At 39.3% G+C, this 25,362-nt stretch overlaps 1 protein-coding gene across 2 annotated transcripts; it reads left to right on the top strand.

The window, feature by feature from the left end:
- Positions 1–283: 283 nt before the first annotated feature.
- REST (RE1 silencing transcription factor) lies at positions 284–23,940 on the top strand. 2 transcript variants are annotated; one of them, XM_030313805.1, is made up of 4 exons: positions 284–451; positions 2,823–3,726; positions 9,504–9,587; positions 17,266–23,940. In XM_030313805.1, exons 2-4 carry the CDS (start codon positions 2,832–2,834, stop codon positions 19,392–19,394), a joined length of 3,108 nt encoding a protein of 1,035 aa, XP_030169665.1. In that variant the 5' UTR covers positions 284–451; positions 2,823–2,831; the 3' UTR covers positions 19,395–23,940. The 2 variants fall into 2 exon arrangements, with proteins under 2 accessions (XP_030169665.1, XP_030169664.1); XM_030313804.1 differs by lacking the exon at positions 284–451 and adding an exon at positions 1,189–1,269.
- The last annotated feature ends 1,422 nt before the right edge of the window (positions 23,941–25,362 follow it).

Below are 25,362 nucleotides of genomic sequence, written 5' to 3'. Positions count from 1 at the left end.
GCAACCCCCTTCGCCAAGGGGCGGGGCGCGCCGGGCGGCCACGCGCGCGGGCGGCGGGGTGGGCGTGTCCCGCGGGCGCGCGCGGGCGGTGGAGGGGGCGTGTCTCGCGGGCGGCGGCGGCGGCGGCGCGGGCTGGGTGCGCGGCGCAGCCTCCTGTGCTGGAATGTGCGGCTCCCGCGAGCTCGCGGTGCAGCAGAAGAGCCAGCGCCGCCGAGGCCCCGGGCCACAGACCCCGGCGGCGGCGGCGGCGCCCGGGACGGCGTGGCGAGAGCCGGCGGCTTGAGCACTCTCTGTAGTCCCTCTCTTGGGCCTTTGCGGGCCTCGACGTCCCCAGCGCCCAACTTTTCCATCCTCCCACTCCCCTCCCCCCGAAACTCCAGCAACAAAGAAAAGTAGTCGGAGAAGGAGCGGCGACTCCGGGTCGCCGGCCCCTCCTCCCCTAGGAAGGCCGGTAAGCGCGGCGGAGGGCTGGGGGCTCAGTCGCAGTGGGGGAGGGCCGGCCGGGCGACGGCGGCGGTGGCGGCGGCAGCAGCAGGGGGAGGGCGCGGAAGGACGCGGAGCGAGGCGCTGTCCAGGGCTGATTTGCAGATACTGTGGCTCCGGCGGCGGCCGCCGCGCCGGGCGGGGGCGGGCGGCCGAGCGGGATCGGGTTACACCGGCGCGGCCTCGGGGCTGGGCCGGGGGCGTCCATGGGGAGCGGCGCGGAGCCAGAACCCCCTCCCCAATCGAGGCCAGGCCGCCGCCTCCGCGCGGGCCCGGGCGCCCCTCGAGTCGAGTCCTGAGGCCAAGGAGCGGAGCTGCTTGAGGCCCTGGTCCTGAAACTTCCTCCCCGTCCTCCTGCTCCCAGGTCCCGCCGCAGCCCCTCGTCGGCCCGCGGCCCTCCCGTCCCCCTCCCTCTCTGGCCTCTCCCTTTCGCCGGAAGGCGCCGTTGAGTGCGGCCGGGCGGGTTGAGTCAGCCCCGCGGCCCGGGCGGTTCCGCCAATGGGGCTGGACAGCGATTTCTGCTCTCGGGCCGCCCCGCCGCCGCGGCCCTCCGCACCCGGCCACCTAGGCGCGCGAGCTGGCGGGGTTGGGGCGCGCGTCCCGCGGGGCGCTGTGGCGGAGTGAGTTCGCAAACTTCCGGGGCGCGGGGGAGGCGGCCAGCGCGCGTGGGGCCCCCCTCCGGCGCTTGGGGCCCGACGCCTCCGGAGGGCGCCCGCGGAGCCTCCCGGGCCCTCGGCGGAGGGCGAGTCCAGGGGCCGTGAGAGGAGCCGGGACGCCGGCAACGCGGTAACTTTCTTCCCTCTACCCAAGACTCGGGGCCCGCAGGCCGGGGAGGGGACAATCCCGAATGGGGAAGATTTGGTCTGGCCCAGCGGCGCCCCGAGTTTGACCACCTTGCCTTTCTTAGTGTTGGGGAGCTCAGGAAAAGCTTCAGGACGAGTGTTGGGGCAACTCCCGCGAGTTGGTGTGTAAATGTGTGCAGTGAGCGGGCCCAGCCGAGAGGAAGCGAGAGCGCCCGAGTTTGCAAAGAGCTGCTTTGTGTTTGGTATTTTGAGAAAATGGCCGAATGCCTATTTCAGTCAGGAATGCCGCCGCCGAGGCAGGCGCTGGTGGCAGCCACACATAGGAATTCGTGCAACACGTTGGGTTTTCGGGCTGTGCTTAGACGGCCTTCCTGACGAACGTTAAAATTCCTTTAGGGATGGTAGTTAGGGTTCAGGGGGGTATTAGAAAACTCGATTTTGGGTAAATTGCCAAGTAGCCTAGGCTGTTAAGCCCTGGGGCAGCTTTTGCCCTCAGTTTGCTTTCTGTGATGGCATTTGATTCCAACTTTCGGTACGTTGGTTTGTGTTTATGCACCTGGATGAAACGGATTACTTTTTGTATTGGGGTTTGGTTTTATTTTTTGAGTGCTTGTCACTTTACTTTTTTTTAATTTGCAAGGCAGCACTCAATTTGAGAATACCACGTTTTAGATTGGAAAGTAATGTGGTTAAGGCGATTTTAAAAGCCCAACATGTTTTCAAGAAGGTGATCTTGTAATGGCTTCCACTAAGCAAGTAGGCCAAGTCAAGCACAATGCGAGAAAGTCGCTGATTGTCCGGTTGAGTTGTACGATTATTAGCGGGACCGAAAGTTTCTTTATTTTCATTTGTGAAGTTTTGAATACAGGGAGCTTCCTTTTTTCATAGGAGAAAAGGTCTACAGTTGTTTTTGTTTTTGTTTTTTGTTGTTTTTCCCTTTTAAACAGGTCTAGTCATTAAAAATAAACTGTTACTTTTTTACAGTAGTTTATTCTTCTGGAGTTAGTTAAGTTCATCTGAAAGTCAATTCAGTTGACCAATTACTATAGGCTTCTACTTTCCAGACATGTTTGTACTTAATAAATGCATAGTATGGCTTTTTGATTTCTCCCTTTTCTGATTTAGACAAGTAAACCGTTGAAGGGGAAATTGGGAGGACAGCAATTAACTATTCATGTGTTGAATTTAAATATAATTTTAGTTCATGTTAAAGATGAAGTTATTTTTTTTCACCAGAAAAATGAAAAGCATTTGAGGGAAGGCATGCCACTGGGTAGGCCAAGTTGATGGATGAGTTATGTCAAACAATTGATAGAATTTTTTGCTGGGATAAGAGAAATTTTTTTGATGATTGCAATAAAGAAAATTTGGAATTACAAAAATATTTTAAAGCCTTAATTTTAGCAATTAATGAACCTCATTGAATTTAAAGATTATATTTGAGAAAATTTTTTTAAGACATGAAGAAGTATAGCGATATTTTGGATGTTGTGTTTAAACTGGTACTTTGTGGTTTTTGTTTTATTTTGAATTCAGAATACAGTCATGGCCACCCAGGTAATGGGGCAGTCTTCTGGAGGAGGAGGGCTGTTCACCAGCAGTGGCAATATTGGCATGGCTTTGCCTAACGACATGTATGACTTGCATGACCTCTCCAAAGCTGAACTGGCTGCGCCTCAGCTTATCATGTTGGCAAATGTGGCCTTAACTGGGGAAGTAAATGGCAGCTGCTGTGATTACCTGGTTGGTGAAGAAAGACAGATGGCAGAATTGATGCCTGTTGGAGATAACAATTTTTCAGATAGTGATGGAGAAGGACTTGAGGAGTCTGCTGAAATAAAAGGTGAACCCAGTGGACTGGAAAACATGGAACTGGAAAGTTTGGAACTGAGTGTTGTAGAACCACAGCCTGTGTTTGAGGTATCAGCTGCCCCAGAAATTTATAGCTCAAATAAAGATCTTCCTCCTGAAACATCAGGAGCAGAGGACAAATGCAAGAACTTGAAGAGCAAACCCTTTCGCTGTAAACCATGCCAGTATGAAGCAGAATCTGAAGAACAGTTTGTGCATCACATCAGAGTTCATAGTGCCAAGAAATTTTTTGTGGAAGAAAGTGCAGAGAAGCAAGCAAAAGCCAGAGAATCTGGGTCTTCTACCACAGAAGAGGGAGATTTCTCCAAGGGCCCCATTCGCTGTGACCGCTGTGGCTACAATACCAATCGATATGATCACTATACTGCTCACCTGAAACACCACACCAGAGCTGGGGATAATGAGCGAGTTTACAAGTGCATCATTTGCACATACACCACAGTAAGCGAATATCACTGGAGGAAACACTTGAGAAACCATTTTCCAAGGAAAGTATACACATGTGGAAAATGCAACTATTTTTCAGACAGAAAAAATAATTACGTTCAACATGTTCGAACTCATACAGGTAAGAGTACCTTTGTAGTCCATAAGTTCAACTCACTTCTGATAGTCAATTCAGTAAATAGTTAAAAGTAGTACTGCAGAAGGGGGATTCTGTTTTCAAGTCCTGGTTCAGTTATTTGCTGTCTTTTTGACCTTGGATAAGTCATTTAACCTTTTTGTGCTTCAGTTACTCTCTCCATGGGGGTAACTATATGGGACTGGAAGACAAGTGAAGAAACACTTATTTGAAAGAATGGGCAAGATAACTATTATCAGTGTTATTGCTAAAATTCGTATTCTAACAACTTGGGATTGATCATTTAGCTAAATTAGACTACTATTTTTTTAGAAGATGTATTTAGTTGATAGTGAATACATCTAAGATGCAGTATAGTTTCCCGAAGGAATTGAGGACTTAGACAAAAAGGAAAACTCAATGATTAACCCTTGCATAGATCCGTTTAACAGAAACAAGCTTTTTATTTGTTTATTTTTTTAATATTTATTTTTGAGAGAGACAGAGACAGCATGAGCTAGGGAGAGCCAGAGAGAGAGGGAGACACAGAATCCAAAGCAGTCTCCAGGTTCTGAGCTGTTGCGTGGAGCCCAACACGGGGCTCAAACCCACAAACTGTGAAATCATGACCTAGGTTGAAGTAGGACGCTTAACCGACTGAGTCACCCAGGTGCCCTAGCCTTCAACTTTTTTAAAAAATTTGTTTTGTGGTATTCAATTCCTACATAGAACAACTTAACTTGTCCCCAAAACATAGGAATGTGAGAAGTTAGTTTTTGAAAGATTGGTGGGATTACCACACTTGAATTCATTAGAAGAAAGCAAACACACATGTGGAAAATGCAGCTATTTTTCAGACAAAAAATAATACTGTTCAGCATGTTTGAACTCATACAGGTAAGAGGACCTTTCTAGTTTGTAAGTGTACTCTATCAAAAAAAAAATGGAACAATCTTAAAAATACGAAAATTTTCAAATATCCCAAAGAGAATATGAACTTATACCCATTATTATCTGTATTCAACAGTTACCAATATTTTATCACAGTTGGCAATTTTTAATATCAGCTTTATTGAGATATAGTTCACTACAATGGAATTATCTGTTTAAAGTTACAATTCATTGGTTTTAGTATATTCACAAAAGCTGTGTAACCATCACCAGTTTTTAGGACATCTTCACCCCAAAAAGAAACCCTATTAGTGGTTGCTCCCCGTTTCTCCCCAACACCCCGTAATCATTCACTTTTGAATTGATTTATAAATCTGTGTAAAGGGTCTTTCTGTCTCTCTCTCTTTTTTTTTTTTTAAAGTAAGTTGTAGGCCCAGTGTGGATCTGGAACTCATGATCCTGAAATCAAGAATTGCATGCCTCACCAAGTGAGCCAGCTAGGCGCCCTAAGGGGTGTGTCTCTCTCTCTTTTTTAAAAAAATATTTTAGAGAGAGAGGATGTGTGAGTGGAGGGGGAGGGGGGAGAGAGACAGAAAGAAAGAGAAGAATTTTAGGCAGATTCCATGCTGAGCCCAACGTGAGCTATGTCCCATGACCCTGGGATCATAACCTAAGCCGAAATCAAGAGTGGGTTGCTGAACTGACTGAGGCACCCTGGCTGTCTGAAGTCTCATTTTTTAAGAAAATGTTTGTAAATTATTGGGACTTAATTTTCTCACGTTACATTTTTTGCTAAGAATTGGTACCTTTGAGGACTGATTAGTGGTCTGAACAAAATGGATAGGATAATCTAGTATGGTACTCTGGGATCACAAATGAAAAGGGGTTGGTGGGATGCTGTTTGCATCAGGTCCCTTTTGCAAGAGTTATCACTCTGCAGGACTGAATCCCACAGGTAGAACAGGGCACACAGTAGGGAGAAGGAATCGATAGTGCTTTACTGAAGTGGTAGACTTAATAAAACTTGCAGGTGAAATTCTATTACAAGAAGGATGTCTGCAGCAAGATTTCTAAGCCCCAGGAGATAGCTACTGAATTTAAAGCTTTAAAATCTAGTCAAATAAGAGAATTTGTAGATCTTTTGGAATTTGTTGTAACCTTTGACTATCTCTATACTTTGAAACCATTTTAATTTCAGAATTGAAAAAGTTCAAACATTATAAAATTACGTGGCATAGGAAATGAAAGTTACTTGGAACTTCTACCCCATTAAGTACTTAATAGTTTGAATTAAACAGACTAGCCTCATCTACAATGTCTTAAATTCCAGCTAGCATATATACTTCAGCCATAAGTACTTGATATTCATTTAATAATATTTTGAGAACCTTAGGGCTTAATTTAGATTGGCTGTGATCTGTAGAGCTTTCAGGTAGTAACCATGGCATGACTTTAATCTGTACACTTTGATGAACTGTTTTAATTGAGGTATAACTGATGATGAACTTTTACAAATATGTGTACTCCTGATCGCCATATCAGCACCCCAGTGCTTTTGTCTTGATACACTGGGATTTTTTTTGGTCAGTTGTATTTTGCTAATTCATATATTTCCTAAAAAGCTAAAAATGTTTTCAACAATAAATTTAAATTTAAATTTGTCAATTTAAGAATATTTTTAGAACCAAAAAGAAAATGGAGAAAACTGGAAAAGTGTTTCAGTATTCAGTATTTTGTGTGTATTTCCAAGTTTTTTGTAAAGTGTTTAAAAAAAAAATTTTTTTTTTTAACATTTATTTATTGTTGAGAGACAGAGACAGAGCATGAGCAAGGGAGGGGAAGAGACTGGAGGAGATACAAAATCTGAAGCAGGCTCCAGGCTCTGAGCTGTCAGCACAGAGCCCTATGCCGGGCTTGAACTCACAAACCATGAGATCATGACCTGAGCCCAAGTTGGACGCTTAACCCTACTGAACCACCCAGGTGCCCCATGTAAAGTGCTTTTTTTAAACAACTCTTTGCCATTTCTTAATTTTTTTGTGTAGTGTTTTATTTTAATCTAATTGCAGTCTAGGTGACTAATTTTTTTTTTAATGTTTATTTATTTTGAGAGAGAGCGCGTGCATGTGTGTGTGTCAGTGGCAGAGAGAGACAATCCCAAGCAGGCTCTGTGCTGGCAGAGGTCATGACCTGAGCTGAAATCAAGAATCGGAGGCTTAACCAACCGAGTGGCCCAGCTGCTCCTTTTTAAGGGTATATTTTGTATACTGAAGTGTACCACCCACACCTTTTTTTCCACATTAATTTAAGGTTGATTATTTCCACAGAAGGCTAACATTGGTTGTATGTATCTCTCATTTCACATTTTAGCGTTAAACTTGTGTGGTCTCAATGCTTTTTGAAAAGATTCTTTTCTCCTTAATGTCACCTTATTTATGATTTTTTTAAAAGCATTTTAAAACAGTTTGGTAGTGTATACATTGGAGGATAATATTTTGATTATATAAAGTCTGAGTATCTGGTGTTAAATGCATGGTTCTGAAGATTGTATGTATTTATGGAAAAATAAATTCATTTAGTGCTGAAGAGTTAAAAAACGATAGAATCACTTCTCACCTAAGTAGTCTAGTTTTCAGATTCACTTAATAGGTTTCTTCTGTTCTTTATTGAGTGCCCAGTATTAGGTACTTATGCTAATCTTCAGAACAGTCTATTGAGGAATACAAGATAAGTTATAATAGTCCATGTTTACTGAGAGGTAACTGTGAAGTAATGTGCCCAAGGTTAGATACAACTAAGAATCAAAGTTTGATTCTCTTTTTATGGTTAATTATCATGGTGGTGGGCTGAGGATTATTTTTATTTGGGTCTTCAGTCAGATGATTTTTAATTTTGTGTTGATATTTAACCAGTTCACAAATTTTACTTTAAAAGATGACATTTTAACCTTTATTTGTGACTGAAAAATCACTAAGTTTTCTAGAGTAGTTATGTGTATTTTGTAGAATTGAGCAGATAGAAGCAATCTATTCTGTTATAAGGAATTTAAAATAAATTCTTAATTGATCCTTTATGTTAATCTATAATGGTATTTAATTTTTCTTCCATTAACTTTTTTTGGTAATAGCTTGATGGAGATACATTTTACATTACCATACAGCTAACTATGGATTGGCCCATTCTGGATGGTTCACATAAGTAGAATCATACAGTTAGTATATGGTCCTTTGTGACTACCTTCTTTCACTTAGCATAATGTTTTCAAGGTCCATCCATGTTGTATACACAGTACTTGTTTTCCTTTTATTGCCAAATAATATTCTCTTGGAGGGATATACAACATTTAGTTTATCCATTCATCAGTTAGAATATTTGGATTGTTGGGGCACCTGGGTGGCTCAGTTGGTTAAGTGTACAACTTAGGCTCAGGTCATGATATCACGGCTTGTGGTATCACATCAGGCTCTGTGCTGACAGCTCAGAGCCTGGAGCCTGTTTCGGATTCTGTGTCTCCCTCTCTCTCTGCCCCTCCCCCGCCCATGCAGTGTCTCTCTGTCTCAAAAATAAACATCAAAAAAAATTAAAAAAAAATATTTGGATTGTTTCTGTTTTTTTGCTTTTGTGAATAATTCTATGAGCATTCATTTACAAGTTTTTGTGGACATAAGTTTTTATTTCTCTTGGGTATGTACAGTTAACCCTTGAACAATGCAGGGATTAGGGGCACCAACCCCGACGTAGTCAAAAATCTGCATATACCTTTTGACTCCCCCAAAACTTAACCACTAGTAGCCTACTGTTGACCAGACTCCTTGCCAATAACATAAACAGTCGATTAACACATATTTTGTGTATGTGTTACATACTGTATTATAATAAAGTAAGCTAGAGAAAACATGTTAAGAAAATCTATGAGGAGGAGAAAATAAATTTACACTACTGTACTGTATTTATTGGGGAAAAAAAAGCACGTATAAGTGGACCTGCACAATTCAAGCCCATGTTGTTCAAGGGTCATCTGTGTATACCTGGTAGTGGAGTTGCTAGGCCATATGGTTTTGAGGAGCTGCCAAACTGTTTTCCAAAGTGGCTGCACTATTTTACAATCTCACCAGCAGTGTATGAGTATTCCAATTTTTCCATATCCTAACCAATACTTGATAACATCTGTCGTTTTGATTACAGCCATCCTTGTGGGTATGAAATCTTCCATCTCATTGTGGTTTTGATTTGCATTTCTGTCATTGGTAAAGATAGTGTGCATCTTTTCATATACTTACTTGTCATTTATGTATCTTTACAGGAATACGCTCAATATTTTTTTAAAGGTGTTTTTTTTTTTTTTTTTTTTTTGTTTATTTATTTTGAGAGAGAGTGTGAACAGGGGAGGGGCAGAGAAGGGATCAAAGGATCTGAAGTGGGCTCTGTGCTGACAGCAGAGAGACTGATGTGGGGCTCAAACTCAGGAACTGTGAGATGTCTGAAGTCGAACACTTACTGACTGAGCCACCCAGGTGCCCTTCAGTTTCTTCATGTGTGTAACGGGGAGTACCTACATCATAAGGTTGTTGCAGAGAGAAAAAGTGTTTAGAATATGCCTGGTACATAGTAAGTGCTCAACAAAGGTTACTTTCATTATCTTTTTTCACGGAGCTGGTTTAAGAAAGAAAATAAAGAGACTTATAAATACAAGGTATTAAGTGTCATGATCGAAGCATGCATTGGGGTTATGGAGCCCAGTGCAGAGCCTGCTTAGGATTCATCCCCACCCCCCCTCAATAAATAAACTTTAAAAAAAAAAAAAGCTCAGTACTGTATGTATATTGTCTATATTGTTAGAATTGTATTTGCCTTATTTACCGTATTTAACCCTAATTATTATATTCTTGCAGGAGAACGCCCATATAAATGTGAACTTTGTCCTTACTCAAGTTCTCAGAAGACTCATCTAACTAGACATATGCGTACTCATTCAGGTTGGTGAGAAATGGGAACTCTTCTATGATTTTTAGTAAACAATTTGTCATGATAAGGAAGTTCTAGACCTGGAACTGGGTCATTATTTATGATTGATTTATTTTTAAAATAAAAGCAGTTTATGATTTCTTTTTAATAATTCGAAATTAGAGTGAAAAATTGGTGTTATATTCATGTGGAGCTGTATTTAAATGTAGATTCTTAATAAGGAATCCATAGGTGGAACTCTTGAAACTGAATGTAAATGCATGCATGCACCTTTTCTGGGCAGAGGGTCCTTAATATTCACCAGATCTTCAACTTAATATGACTAATAAAACTTGAACTACTAGCATAGACTAAGGCTATGATACAACCCCTACCTTCTAACCCTCTCTCCCACCCCAACACAATATAACACCAAATTTCATAGTGTGTGGTTTTCAGGTTACAAGGATTCCTTCTTAACTTCAGTCCTGAACTGTGGGTTTGTCCTCTTTTGAGAGCTGATAGGGCTTCTGTGGGCTGATTTACAAAAGCCAAACTTTAAAGAATAATGGATAATCCAGGATCTCAATTAATTAATTTATAATAGATAAAATGCAGGACTAAAATAGATAATCCAGGTTCTCAGTTTATTAATCTGTAATAGATAAAATGCAGGACTATAAATGCAGTAGATTTGTCCACTCTGGTGACTGAAATAATCATGTTCACCAACCAGAATTGGTCTCCATTATCAAGATAGGTAGATGGCAAAATTAAAAAGTAAATGTTAGCTTAGGTGGTCTTGAATGGTTAATTCATTTTGGCTACAGTTGATCCTTGGTGAACTACCACATCTGATCAGAATACCCTACTTCCAAATTTAGAATATATACCCCTATGGGGAAACTATGCTAAAATCTTCCTGTTAACAAAAGTATACATAGGCCCATCTCCCTTTAATGATTAATTGCCTTAAATTTGTGCTGTCTGGATAGCCACCAGCCTTATGTGGTTGTTGAGCTTGTGAAATGTAGCTAGTTTGAATTGAAATGTATACAATACATAGATGAATTCAAACTAAATAAAAGCATGTAAAATATCTACTTTAGGGTGCCTGGCTGGCTCAGTTAGAAGAGCATGTGACTCTTGATCTTGGAGTCTTGAGTTTGAGCCCCATGTTGGGTTTAGAGATTACTTAAATAAATAAAACTTTAAAAAAAAATTTAAAATACTGATTACATGTTGACATGACATTGGTTATATTGGGTTAATTTTATCTGTTTTTTACTTTTGTAATGTGACTACTATAAAATTTAAAATTACATATATTGCTTGCATTTTATTTCTCTCGGATATCACTATTTTAAGTCAGTGAGTAACACTTGATTACAGATTCTGACTTGAGCAGCTGCAAAGGGGTCACATAATATGCATGCTAGCTTTTCTTCATCCTACAGGTTTGTCATGTTAATATACTTTGAATGTTCCTTTTAAATCTCCTAAGCTATTAGTTGAGTCACTTAACCAGAAACCTGATTTTATTGCTTTGGGGTACGCCCTGGTTTCATTTTCTAAGGGTAGTTTGGATGCTCTCTCAGGCTTTGTTGAGGGTAGGCATCATGTTCTTTTGATAGATGTGATCTAGCCTTTAAATAAAACATTTAAGAATTTTGTATGAGTTAACTCATTTTAGTTTTTTTATTTTTTTTTTTTAATTTTTTTTTTTCAACGTTTATTTGTTTTTGGGACAGAGAGAGACAGAGCATGAACGGGTGAGGGGCAGAGAGAGAGAGGGAGACACAGACTCGGAAGCAGGCTCCAGGCTCTGAGCCATCAGCCCAGAGCCTGACGCGGGGCTCGAACTCACGGACCGCGAGATCGTGACCTGGCTGAAGTCGGACGCTTAACCGACTGCGCCACCCAGGCGCCCCTTAGTTTTTTTTTAAAAAAACATTTATTTTGAGAGCGAGAGCAAGTAGGGGAGGGGCAGAGAGAGGGAGAGAGAATCCCAAGATCGATGCAAGGCTTGATCTCATAAACGGTGAGAGGGAAAATCGAGTCAGACACTGAGCTACCTAGCACCCCTCATTTTAGTCTTTATAACTGTACTATCATGTATAAGTTCTATTACTGTCCCTGTTTTACCAATGGGGAAACTAAACTAACGCTTTGAGAGAATATGGCCATTTTTCCTGTAGAATGTCCCCCTTTCTGGATTTGTCTTATTTGCTTTCTCATGGTGTCATATAGTTTTTCCTTTGACCCTGTGCCTTGTATTAATTGTACACTGGAAATTAAATCTGAATGCTTGAATTCTACTTAATGTGTCTCATTTGAAGTCCTATCTGGTTGACCCATTATTAGTGTTGCTGGGTCACTGGATTAGAATGATGACAAACTTGTATCTTTTTCATTGAGTCAATAATACTTGTGTCACTGTCTCAGTGTCTGGTGTTTTACACTAGTCAGTAACTTTTGTGTGAATAATTTTTGTGTTTGTTAGCTGTTGTCTTTTGAATCTCTTCACTATGTTAAAAAAGATGATACTCCTTAGTCGCTGTTATAGTACAGCAAGTATTTTAAAAGTCTCTTAATGAGTCGTAGCTACTATTTTTTTTAATGTTTAAGAGAGAGAGGGAGAGAGAATGCCTTGTTGTTGACACATAGCCCCATGAGGGCTAGATCCCATGAACTTGTGAGATCACGACCTGAGCTGAAATCAAGTCATGTGCTTACCTGATAAAGCCACCCAGGTGTCCCACTACTATTATTATTTTTTAAGATTTTATTTTTCTAAGTAATCTCTACATTCAATGTGGGGCTCAAACTCACAACCCCGAGTTCGAGAGCCGCATGCTCTGCTGGCTGAGGTAGCCAGGCATCCCAGTAGTAGCTATTATTTATTATATGCATGCCAGGCACTGAAAAATTAATCTTAGTACTCCTAAAATACTTAATCCCAGTTTATGGATTAGGACACAGGTGTAAGATAAATGCTTTATCTAAGGTTGTCATTCCTTTAAATCAGAAGAAGAGCTAAGATTTCGCCTTAAACTGCCTACCCTCCCGTTTTCAGTTATCAGTGTTAGAAATTATGGCTCAGAAAATGGCTCAAGAAGCTATAGCATAATGAAATTGAAACCACAGTGTATAGAGAGAGCAGATATTGTCTTTTATTGGATGCCAATGGTTTGAGACTCAAATAGGAAATAGTTTGTTTTGTGTATGAGTGTGCAGTTATTTCCAGCAGATCCTATATTTTAATGCTTTTAATAGAAGTTGCCAGTAGCACTTGTAAGTAAAGTAAGGCTATGTTAGATCAAATTGGGTTGGTAGTTTTTTCTTTTTAATGGATTGCATGGAGTGAATATCTTGGGTGCCTCATCTGTGGCCTGGAGTCTGAACTTTAAGGTCCCCATGGGCATGTTTGTTCCTTGTTCATGTGAGTGTATTTTAGGGAAGAAAACTGTGCTCAGTCTCTTATTTTTGGAAGAGATTAGGCTCTGTGGAGTTGGTACATTTTAGCTTCATCTATAGGGTTTGTCTTTTTAGGGCAAAGTAAGAAAGGATCAAAATGTTGATTAGGTGAAAAATTGTTATACTAAATTAATCTAACCTTATCTGGTGTTATTCTCCATTTTATTGGTGTTTCTCCCTAATGGTATTAAAGTATCCTTCACTTGGCTAGTCTTAATTACACTGACATTATACGTTCTCCCTTTCTTATTCTCAGAAATGGTACCATTTCATCCTGGATGAAATACATCTAGTTTGTTTTGTATATGCTGTTACGATATTTGGCTAGTACCCCGTCTTGCTAGCATAGGAGTTCATCTTGAATATTTTTCCATAATGAGTGTAATAGATGTTTGTTAAAGGAGATTAACAACTTACCAAGTTCCACTTCCATGTATTACTCTTTTTAAGGTGGAAAAATATTTTATTCAGCAATAAATTTATTTTCCTTTCACCAAGTATTTGATAATTATTATGGAGGCACTATTTTAATAGCTGGACTTATTTGAAAGATATTGTGGTTTGACAGTCTTCATGAATTCTAGAATAAGCTTTTTCCCTGTTTGCTATTTTATTTTTCCCCTCATTAAAAAAAAATATTTATTTAAATTCAAGTTAGTTAACATACAGTGTAGTATTGGTTTCAGAAGTAGAACTCAGTGATTCATCACTTACATACAACACCCAGTGCTTATCCCAAGTGCCCTCCTTGATGCCCATCACCTATCTAGCCCATCCCCCACCCACCTCCCCACCAGCAATCCTCAGTTTGTTCTCTGTATTTAAGAGTCTTAGGGTTTGCCTCCCTCTCTGCTTTTTATCTTATTTTTCCTTCCCTTCCCCTGTGTTCTTCTGTTGTATTTCTTAAATTCCACATATGAGTGAAATCATATGATATTTGTCTTTTTTCTCATTTTAACATGTCATGTCAAATTCAACTTACTATGCAGTTTGGGGTTTTGTTGTCAGTAAACGTTTTTTATTGAAATATAGGTGATATATAATGTTATGTTAATTTCAGGTGTATAGAATAAATTTTTAAACAGTATTATATTGAGGTTCAATTTTCACATGTGAAAATGCATACATGTATCTGAAGTGTACAGGTCAGTGACTTCACATGGTTTCTCCTGTTTGACTGCCACCTGGAGGAAGAACTGAAACATTTCTACACCCTCAGAAAAGTTTTCCCCTTACCCTTTCCAGTCAGTACTCCCTCATAGTCTATCCCCAACTGATACTCTGACTTCTATCAAAAAGATTACTGTAATATTTTTCTATAAAATGTTTTTGACATTCATCCCATGCTGCTTTATCAGAACTTTGTTTTTATTGCTGGGTAGTAATCAATTGTGTGTCTCAGTACTCTCTAAAAGTCCCTTGTGGGGCGCCTGGGTGACTCGGTTAAGCATCTGACTTCGGCTCAGGTCATGAACTAGTGGTTTGTGGGTTCAAGCCCCACATTGGGCTCTGTGCTGACAGCTCAGAGCCTGGAGCCTGCTTCAGATTCTGTGTCTCCCTCTCTCTCTGTTCCTTCCCCGCTCTTACTCTGTCTCTGTCAAAAATAAATAAAGGTTATAAAGGTCCCTTGCTATTCTTTCCAGATTCTTGATAAAAACATGTAAAGCATATAAAAAAACCTTTCCCCTTTTGAATTTGCTGTATACCTTTAAGTTAATTTGGGAAGAATAAAATAGGCGTCTGATACGTGTATAAAGATGAAAAACATAAATATTATTAGAATTGGAAAGGAATTAAGTTAAAATCATTGATACAAGGCAAAAAATTATATTTACCTAGGTACTAATAAACTATACAGTTTTGATGACTAAATCTTCTAATACAAGCAAGATTTAATGTCAAGAAAATAAAACTGAGGGGAAGGAATGGAGCAAGTAAACTTTGCCATCAAAATTTAAACAGATTTTTATGAACTCCCTTTCTCTGACCATTTCATATGTAGAGGCTAGCACTTTGATGCTTGCTATGTAAATACCCTTATTAGTTAGGAGTTATACAGTGGTGATATTTCTGTTAGCACAAATGTTTTCATAAAAAGATAAACTTCATTCATCAGCTATTAGAGGTAGGGTTTAAATGGAAAAGAAGATAGAGGTGTCTGGGTGACTCAGTTTAGCGTCTGACTCTTGATTTTGGCTCAGGTCAATCTCCTGGTCGTGAGATTGAACCTCAAGTTGGGCTCTGCACTCACAGCGCAGGGCCTACTTGGGATTCTCTCTCTCTCTCTCTCTCTCTCTCTCTCTCTCTCTCTCTCTCTTTCTCTCTCTCTCTTTCTCTCTCTCCCTTTTTCTTTTTCTCACTCTCTCACTCTCCCTCTCTTTCTCTCTCAAAATAAATAAATAAACTTAAAAAAATGGAAAGGCAGGATAAACACATGAATCTTGCCTTTTGTTTACCCATACTAAATTACCAGTTCTGAAAGTGATGATTTATAGGTAATGTATTTGGACTGCTTGACTCTTTGCTCCAGACTAAGTTCTTTATATAGATTAAATTATTTATAGCTCACAGCACTTAAAGTATTTTACAGATAAGGACATTGAACCTTACAGTTTTCAGTACATTGCTTAATATCTCAGTGAGTTGGAAAAGAGCCCATATTTATTTGATCTCCCAGATAGTCTCATTCTAGAAAAAGTTCTTTTTTTTTAATAGTTTATATATTTATTTTGAGAGAGTATGAGTGGGGAAGGGGCAGAGAGAGAGGGAGAAAGAGAATCCCAAGCAGGCTCCACACTGTCAACGCGGTGCCCAGTGTGGGGCATCATCCCATGAACTGTGAGATCATGACCTGAGAAGTCAAAAGTGGACTCTTAACCAACTGAATGACCCAGGTGCCCCTCTAGAAGAAATCCTTAACCATTATGTCACCTGTCTTTCCCCATTCTGTGTCTATATATGTTAAGCAAATGTTTATCTCCACTGAGGTCATTTATGGAGAGGACAAGAAAGGGCCAAGTAATGCAGCATGTTGTAGAAACCTCTGTTTATGAATCTCTTAGTGGACTAATGTGGAAAATAGTTGTCCAATTAGCTATATAGCCAATCTGATATACCTGGATAAGTTTTTGTTTTTGTGATTATTTTTATCATCAGACATTTTTTTAATCATGTAAAGCTTACCATGGTTTTACTTAATGTCTGAGAAATTTGCTTTATGAAAAAATTAGATTTGCTATGAATTTGATAATGTTTGAGAGATGAATTTTCATAAATGTCAATTTCCATTTTTCTACTATGCATTCCATTGGACCAGTGGGGTATGGATACCATTTGGTAATATTTACTAGAGTGTGATCTAGATGGGTATGTATTCAGGTAGAATGTGTTAATCTTACACCTTTAATTTGGGGGTGGGGGTGGTTTTGGTTTTGTATGTACCTGTGATCTGTGATCATGACTTTCTTCAATTATTTTACATACCATATCTATTTGTATGCCCTTTCTCATTTATGTAGTTTCTTTGCTCGTTTGTTAGAAGAAGGTAGGGAAAAATTAAGAAAAGGTTTCTGGCTTTACTATATTTTTGCTTTAAAATAACACTTCTGGCTGGAAGAATTTGCTGAGTGAAACTTTACTTTTGCAGGGATGGACAAAAGAGTTAAATTTAAAGAAAAGGCCTTTTGCTCCCTGAGGCCAAAACTTTTGTTTTACAACTTCTACAGGGAAGATCTGGGAATATAGCCTGGAGTGTAAGATCTTTCTTTTGAAGTCTCAAGATTTATCTTCAAAATGGATGGGAATTTTATATTCTGCTCCATTATACATTTGTTTTAACTGAACATAAAACATTTAAAATTATCTTTTCTCTTTGAGTGCCCTTGTCCCAAAATTCACATCCAGAACCCAACTAACTTTGCCAATAATTGTTGTGTACTTCTTGATGAATTGCTGTTCTCGTATAGTGTTTGAGAGCTCTAGCTTCATGAACTTTTTAGAAGATGATGCTTAAATGAGATCATTGTTCCTGCATTTGGTGTGAGAATTAATGTCAAGGGGTAGAGAAAAGATCTACAAATAAATATGGTAAATGTAAAGTGCATGATACAGTCTTTTCAATGAATAGTTTTTGTGTGTGTTTTTTAAACATATATCCAATTCCCTATATTTTAATAAAAACTTGAATTCATTTCTTAATCTCCGTCCTCTCTAACATCTCTTGTTTACCTTCAGGTGAGAAGCCATTTAAATGTGATCAGTGCAGTTATGTGGCCTCTAATCAACATGAAGTAACCCGCCATGCAAGACAGGTTCATAATGGGCCTAAACCTCTTAACTGTCCACATTGTGACTACAAAACAGCAGATAGAAGTAACTTCAAAAAACATGTAGAGCTACATGTGAATCCACGGCAGTTCAATTGTCCTGTATGCGACTATGCAGCTTCTAAGAAGTGTAATCTGCAGTATCATTTCAAATCTAAGCATCCTACTTGTCCTAATAAAACAATGGATGTCTCAAAAGTGAAACTAAAGAAAACCAAAAAGCGAGAGGCTGACTTGCCTGATAACAACATTACCAATGAGAAAACAGAAATAGAACAGACAAAAATAAAGGGGGATGTGGCTGGAAAGAAGAATGAAAAGTCTGTAAAAGTGGAGAAAAAAGATAATGTTTCAAAAGAGAAAAAGTCTTGTAGTAATGCTTCAATCCAAGTGACTACCAGAACTCGCAAATCAGCAATGGAAACTAAAGAAATGGATGTGCACACAGGAAATAATTCAGAAGCAACCTGTAAAACCAAGAAAGGCAAAAGGAAGATGGAAGCTGAAGCCCATCCCTTACAAGATCCTGTTAACGAGGAGGAACCTGTGACAAAAAAGAAAAAGAAGGCAGAAAACAAATCCAAAAATAATCAGGAAGTGCCAAAAGGTGACAACAAAGTAGAGGAGAATAAAAAGCAAAATACCTGCATGAAAAAAAGTACAAAGAAGAAAACTCTGAAAAATAAGTCAAGTAAAAAAAGCAGCAAGCCTGCTCAGAAGGAGGTTGCTCAGAAAGGGCCTGCTCAGACGGAGCCTTCTCCCAGGGGGCCTGCACAGACAGAGCCTTCTCCCAGGGGGCCTGCACAGACAGAGCCTTCTCCCAGGGGGCCTGCTCAGACGGAGCCTTCTCCCAGGGGGCCTGTGCAGATGGAGCCTTCTCCCAGGGGGCCTGCTCACCGGGGGCCTGCTCAGACGGAGCCTTCTCCCAGGGGGCCTGCACAGACAGAGCCTTCTCCCAGGGGGCCTGCTCAGACGGAGCCTTCTCCAAGGGGGCCTGGGCAGACGGAGCCATCTCCTGTCCCAGAGCCTGCTCAGACGGATATGGGTCAGAGGGAGCCGCCTCCTGCCACAGAGCCTGCTCCGACAGAGTCCCCTCCTTCTGTGGGGCCTGCTCAGATGGAGGTAGTTCAGACGGAGCTTCCTCCCACAGAGCCTCCTCTTCACATGGAACCAATTCCCAAAAAGTCTCCTCGAAAAGATAATAAAAAGGAAAAGTCCCACACGCAGAGTGAAATGGCACAGAAGGAGCAAGTCCTTATTGAAGTTGGCTTAGTGCCTGTTAAAGATAGCCAGCTTCTAAAGGAAAGTGTGGGTGCGAGAGATCTCTTACCACCATCAACACCACTGCCAAAGGAAAACTTAACAGAAGAGGAGTCAAAAGACCAAAAATTATTCACCGAAGACGAAGGAAATAAAGAAGCCCCTCTTCAAAAAGAAGTAAAAGAGGCAGATAAAAGTCTAGCTGGTGTTGCTGCTATTATCAATGAATCTGCTAATATTTCATCCTCTGAACAAAACTTGAATATGCCAGAGGGTGAAACTTTAGATGGTAAGTGTCAGGCTGGCGCAATGCTTTGTGAAATGGAAATGGACACTGATGAGAACAAAACAGAGAATCCCCCTGGCAAAGACTCAGCAGTTGAAGAACAAATGTCACCACTGCTGCTTCCCCTAGCAATAGAAAACCATGAAGCAGTGTCCAAAACTACTGCGACATCACCTCCTGTCACCACGGCAGTAAATGAGTCTCAGGAAATGGATGAAGACGAAGGCATCCATAGTCATGATGGAAGTGATCTAAGTGACAACATGTCAGAGGGTAGTGATGATTCTGGATTGAATGGGGCCCGGCCAGTTCCACAAGAAACCAGCAGGAAAAATGCTAAGGAGGCCTTGGCAGGCAAAGTGGCTGAGGGAGATTTTGTTTGTATCTTCTGTGATCGTTCTTTTCGAAAGGAAAAAGATTATAGCAAGCACCTCAATCGCCATTTGGTTAATGTATACTTCCTTGAAAAAGCAGCTAAAGGGCAGGAGTAATTAAACGTAGGATAAGGCTTCAGTTCTTAGTTTATAAGATCTATTACATTTAATATTCATTTATAGTTATAGACAACGTTTTATTTTTTAAATTGCTTTAATTAGTGTCCAATGTTGATTTTTAAGTGGCACTCTTTTCCTTAGGACTCTGTACACCTATTGATGGGTAAATTTTAGCATATCCAAGGAAGTTAGTGTACTAAACCAGCAGACTCCTAAATCTGTTAGTTTATACATTTAATTGAAATGAGAAGGCCAAGGTGGTATTGTAGCATTCCGTTGCTTTGTCTGGCTGTAATTTGTCACTTTTCTCGCCATGTCTGTCTTCTTGTTTCACTTTAGTGTTTTCTTAGTTCCTGGTTTAGCGCTGTAAAAATTGGCATACGTAAATAGCAAATTACTTGAAAAATTTGCCTGCTTTATATAAAGTTAGCACTTTAAAATTTTTTTAGAGATGAGAAGAGACATTTAAATTGAAGAAAAATTCTCCCAACAGTGGACATTGTATCAGTCCAGGTATTTACTTCCTGAATTTTGATCAATATTTCTTATTTGTGTGTGTTAATTGTCATAAAAACAATGATTTTGGTGTGTGTGGTTTTTTGGGTTTTTTGTTTTTGTTTTTGTTTTTTTTTTTTTGGTGCTTTAATGGCTTAAGATGTTGCACATTGTTGTTTTTTTTTAACCTATGCAGTTCAATTTTTTTCTAGAAATAGCATTTGTGTTGAACAGTAACACTTTATACATATATATGCATGTTTATTTTGTCCTCTTTGGAGGGATGCTTTTAGTCTTGTTTGCAAAAGGGCAGTTTTCCTTTTCCTTTGCTGCAATTGTCTTTTTTGCAGAATATGTGTGCAAATTTGTGAGCAAATGAAACATGCAGGTTCAATCCATTGATTTTGAATTTCACATCTTCTATCTATGCCAGAATCTGTATTTCACATAAGTTATTTATTTTAAATGGATGTAGTGAATTCACAGCTCTCATTTTGACCTGTACAAGAAACAAACCACTAGGCTCTATATTGAACAGATTTTTATCTCAGAAACCAACCATAAGTGAAAATTTTTGGCTTGTTTTAGTATAGCTACTTCCTAAATGTTCAGTGTTAAGTCATATCTTTGAGGAAAACCTTTTTACATAGATGGTTGGTGTCCATATGGCTAGTTGGCTGAATAAAGAACTGAAAGTGATATTTGGAAACTGCAAACCTGGAATTAGGAGACATAATTACTCTTTCAAGTTATACAGAATATCAGTTGTGAGAGTCCAAAGCCATAGCAATTACACAGGAAACCTAGGTGGAGAGAAGTAGTATGAGTGCTGGGAGACCAGCTGCTACTTACTTCCTATGAATACAGTGCAAAAGGCAGGTGAAACTTAAGTACAGTCCAGATTTTAAAAATCACACTTTCTCAGGGATCTCCACAAACTAGTGGGTGTCCTGGCTGTCTCTGACAGCCTCTTTCTACAGGTGAGGCCTCAAATGAATTGCAGCTATCCTGGTGTTCCCATGGGGGCACTTTGTATGAAGAAAGAGTGTACTCCCAAACTTTTTTGGTAGGTTCTTTGGCCAGTTGCCAAAGAATATGAAAGAATCCAACATTGGATTTTTCTTGCTGATAGCAATTATTCATTACAGTAAAAGTGTGATCCCAATAGGGAATCTTGAACAGTGCTGATCCTCCCATGTTCTGTTCTGAAATAACCACTTTCTATGTCATTTATTTTCTTTTATCTGATGATCTCTTTGAGGCAGGTTTCAGAGTTTGGCAATGCAACATGAAAGATTAGGAAAAGCATTGATGAAGTGTGGGTGGAAAACTTGTTAAAAATCTGAGTGAAGTTTGAGTTAAAAGACATTTGAACTCGGAATTGACTGGGAGGCCAAAGATTTAAAGAAGAGAAGATTCTCTCAAGACATGAGGAGTAAGTTGTGTGTTAATGGTGTGTGTTTTGTGTGCATGAATGGGAATTTGTAAATGATGTTGAATTCTAGGTGAATTCATGGCTCCGACAATCATTGTCAACAGAAGATCAAGCTGCAAATATTTATGTTTTAAAACTTAAATTATAAAGCTAGTTAAATCTTTCTAACAACTAGTTTTAATGTTCATGGGTACATTTTATGTAAGTTACCTTTTACATTATATATGAAAAGACTCATGTTAAGTACAGATTGGAGATTGGGAATCAGTTTGGGGAAAGTTTTGTGGATTCTTTCATGCTACAAAAGAAAACAATTAGACTTCTAGGGAATTGGACTAATTTTCTTACCTAGTTTTTAAGACTAGAATGGTAAAAACAAAAATATGAAGGAAATTAAAACCCCTTATTATTAAATTGATCTGTGAAAACATTGTTACTGGAAATTGAGTGGGACTTGAGGCCTTTCTTCCAGAAAACAAGGACTTGATTGTCAGGCCTATATTAGGTTCTGAACTTTAATGCCATGTATTTGTACTTGTTAAAAATTGTTTCAATGAAAAATATATTAGTAATATGAACTTCTGGTCTAGTTGGGAGTTCTTCCATTTGAAAAATGTGATATTTGCATGGAACTGTTTGAATCTTTGTTTTCTCAGTTTCCCCTCCACTGGATAGAATTGAAACTAGAATTTTCCCTTTTGTTAAAGGAATAAAAATGAACATGTTATTTGTAAATTGATGTTTAGTAACTAGAGATAAACTTGAAATGCTAGAATACATTATAAGCCTAATCCTAGGTAGTCTTATGAAAATGTATCTCTTTTATCTATCTTTTGAACCTATATTCACATTGGTCTTCAAGATATCTTAAGTTATATTTTTTCCTCTTTTCAGAGCTGCTTCTTTGGGGCTACTTTTTTAAATTGAGGTGTAATTCATAAGGGGCTACATTTCTGATAAGGTTTCTTATAACTATGGTTGGATGTTTTGCTCTAGTCTTCCAAGAAGGGCCATTTTATTTTTTAGAGTCACTTCTAAGGTCATGTGGTCTTTAACTTTGGGGACTATTTTACATATAAGTGCTAATGCAGGTAAATTTAAACCCAAGTAGACCTCATCACATGTCACCCCGTGAATGTTGACAATGGAAGGAATACCGTGCCTGTAGTATAATATCAGTTCTGGACTGAAAAGCTGGGGAAGAAACTTAATTTTCTTTTTTGCATAAATCAGAAAAACAGCTAGTGTGCAGTTTCCTTGTTGACCTCAGCAGATGAACTGAGCTGATAGTGTTAATTCAGATTGAAGAAATATCTGAATCTTGGTTTGTGTAGACTTACAATCTACATGCAATATTAACTAAATCAGATAGCTTTTACGTTTTCACGTGTGTGCATAGGCTCTCCCCACCCTTTTCAACATCCACTAGTTAATTGATCGTTTTAAACTGGCATTGAAACATTACAACAATGTTTTGTTGCACCAATTTTATAAACTTTTACAGTGCAATACGTGTTATTTTTCCGAGACAAACCAAAGGTTAATTTCTCAAGGTTCTTGCTGCCTGCTTTAGCAGCATTTGATGGGAGGATCTTTTATATACATTTATGATAGATGAAAAATAAACCAGATTGCAAATCTTTTTTTTTTTTTTTTTTTAAATGCTTAAACCATGTACCAAGTTTTTGGTCCAAATTGTGTAGGATAAGTTAAACTTAAATTGCATTCTATTAACCAATATGAGTGTATTTCTGTAAGCATAGTTATGTTGAAATAAAGTTTTAAAAAGCATTTTATGCCTTTGTTTATTATTGGTACATCAAGTATTGAAGAACCAAATTTGTTTTGCTGTAATTGCAAGTATATTAATTCCAAAACTATCACGTCTGATAGCCCGTGGTAGGTAGAAAGGTCATGGCAGTCTGTTTGGGGTAACAATCCAGTGGGTAGTAGTCCAAAGCATATCTTTCCTAAATGGTGCTTTCTCAGAGATGGTCATCAGGAAGAAACAACCTAAAGACAATTCATAGTAGGTTTTACAATATCCTTTCTCAGTAGTAGCAGGCCTGGTGTTAGTACATTTTGACTCATAATTAAAAAGATGCATTGAAGGGAAAATAAGTTGAATTACACTGAGTGTTGACAGCCAGGGTACCATTTTAAGAATTTTACTGTGTTTAGCGGAGCTCTGAGAAGAAAATGAAACTCAAGGGAAAGTGATAAGCCATGTTCTTAATAAGAGTCTGCTTTTTTTGTTAATGGAAAAACATGTGCTTTTAATGTGTTTTTGTTGAGGTGGAAAAAAAGGGGGAGAGGGAGATGGAGAAAACTGTGCAGAACATCAAAACAACTGGATTGCATTCTGTCCTGATACGGCAAGTGACCCGGAATGTATTGAGTCCTAAAGAATGGGACATTTCATACTGATGAGAGATTCACCTTCTGACTTCTTTTGCAAGACTCCTATCAGCAAAAAAGCAAAATGAATTTGCAAGATTTATTTTATTGGCATGGTAGAATCAAGAACAAGGAGCATGAAAGTTTGCCCGACCAAAGATATGTGGGGAATTTATCTTGAATATAAATGCTATTGATGTCTGACTTGGTTTGTTATCTTTAATGAGTGAAAGAGTGGTTACAAGTGTCTTTTCTCCAGTCCCTTTCTACCTTTTTTTTTTTTTTTTTCCAACGTTTATTTATTTTTGGGACAGAGAGAGACAGAGCATGAACGGGGGAGGGGCAGAGAGAGAGGGAGACACAGAACCGGAAACAGGCTCCAGGCTCTGAGCCATCAGCCCAGAGCCCGACTCGGGGCTCGAACTCACGGACCGCGAGATCGTGACCTGGCTGAAGTCGGACGCTTAACCGACTGCGCCACCCAGGCGCCCCTCTACCTCTTTTCCAGAGGCTTACCCTTGTTAGGATGTCTACATATGTGCTACATTTACACTTAACCAGTTGGCCATCTTTTTTCTCCCCAAGTTCTCAGGGCTTGACTCATTTGTAGGTAGTTACAGTGTAGAAGTATGAGCTTCCAGCCAGGGTACTTCACAGCACTCTCCTCAGCTCCATAAAGGCAGATTGGTGAAGGTGCTAAGAACAATGTGCTAGTGTTTGGTAATAAGGGAAAGTTTCAGTGTTAAGAAATTGCCTTTTCAAAGGATTTTGATGCTCACTGTATCAAGTACTCTGTCAGCCTTTGAGATAGAGCTGGGTTCACAATGGGCCTCTCTTCCTAAGCACTATAAATGGGCAAACCATTTTAACTTTACTGACCATATTTCTTCATCTATAAAAGGAAATATGGAATTACTATCCAAAGAGTGGCTTTGAGTGTTAAATGCTTATGAAGCGTTTACGCTGGTGCTTTTATTAGGGCCTCTTTTAGCTACATGAAGAGCCAAGTAAGTATCCTTAAATATATAAAGTCCTTCCTCTATTTGGGCATGATTAAGTTGTACAGTTCACCTGCTTGTCTTGCAAAACTGAGCTTTTAATGTTAAAGTAGTACGTGGGCTTTTGTATTAAACTATATTGTAATATCTTAAGAGTCAGAATGCTTTTATTTTTTTTCCAAATGCTTTTATATTCATTGCTTTATTTAAGCGGCTAAAATAGGTCCTGGTCCTTAGTAGGGTAAATGGTTGCCCAGGCTGAGAATTGTGTGTGGTGAGTGTTTTTCCTTGATTTCAGCTAATTGATATACGATGGTAGTTTTACTGTAATTTTAAAATTCTGATAATGCAGAAATCTCTTCATTTATAGGCAGAGGTATTTTTCTGGATGCAAAGAGAGTCAATCCAAGTAGCAGGAAATAGCAAATCTTGAGAAAGAGTTTTTATTAAGAAACTTGATTTTAAGAAAGGTTCAAACTTACAAAGAAGTTGCAAAAAATGTTACCTTGAAATTTTGTGTACCTTTCATGTGGATTCACTCACATTTGCTTTCTGTATGTTATGTATGTATGATTTGCTGAACCACCAGAAATTAAGTGGCATACCCCCTTTATCTCTGAAAATTCAGTTTGTGTCTCCT

This window comes from Lynx canadensis, chromosome B1 (assembly GCF_007474595.2).
Source record: "Lynx canadensis isolate LIC74 chromosome B1, mLynCan4.pri.v2, whole genome shotgun sequence".
NCBI classification, from domain to species: domain Eukaryota; kingdom Metazoa; phylum Chordata; class Mammalia; order Carnivora; family Felidae; genus Lynx; species Lynx canadensis.
Note: the sequence above shows the minus strand (reverse complement) of the source record. Positions and strands in the feature narration are given on the sequence as shown.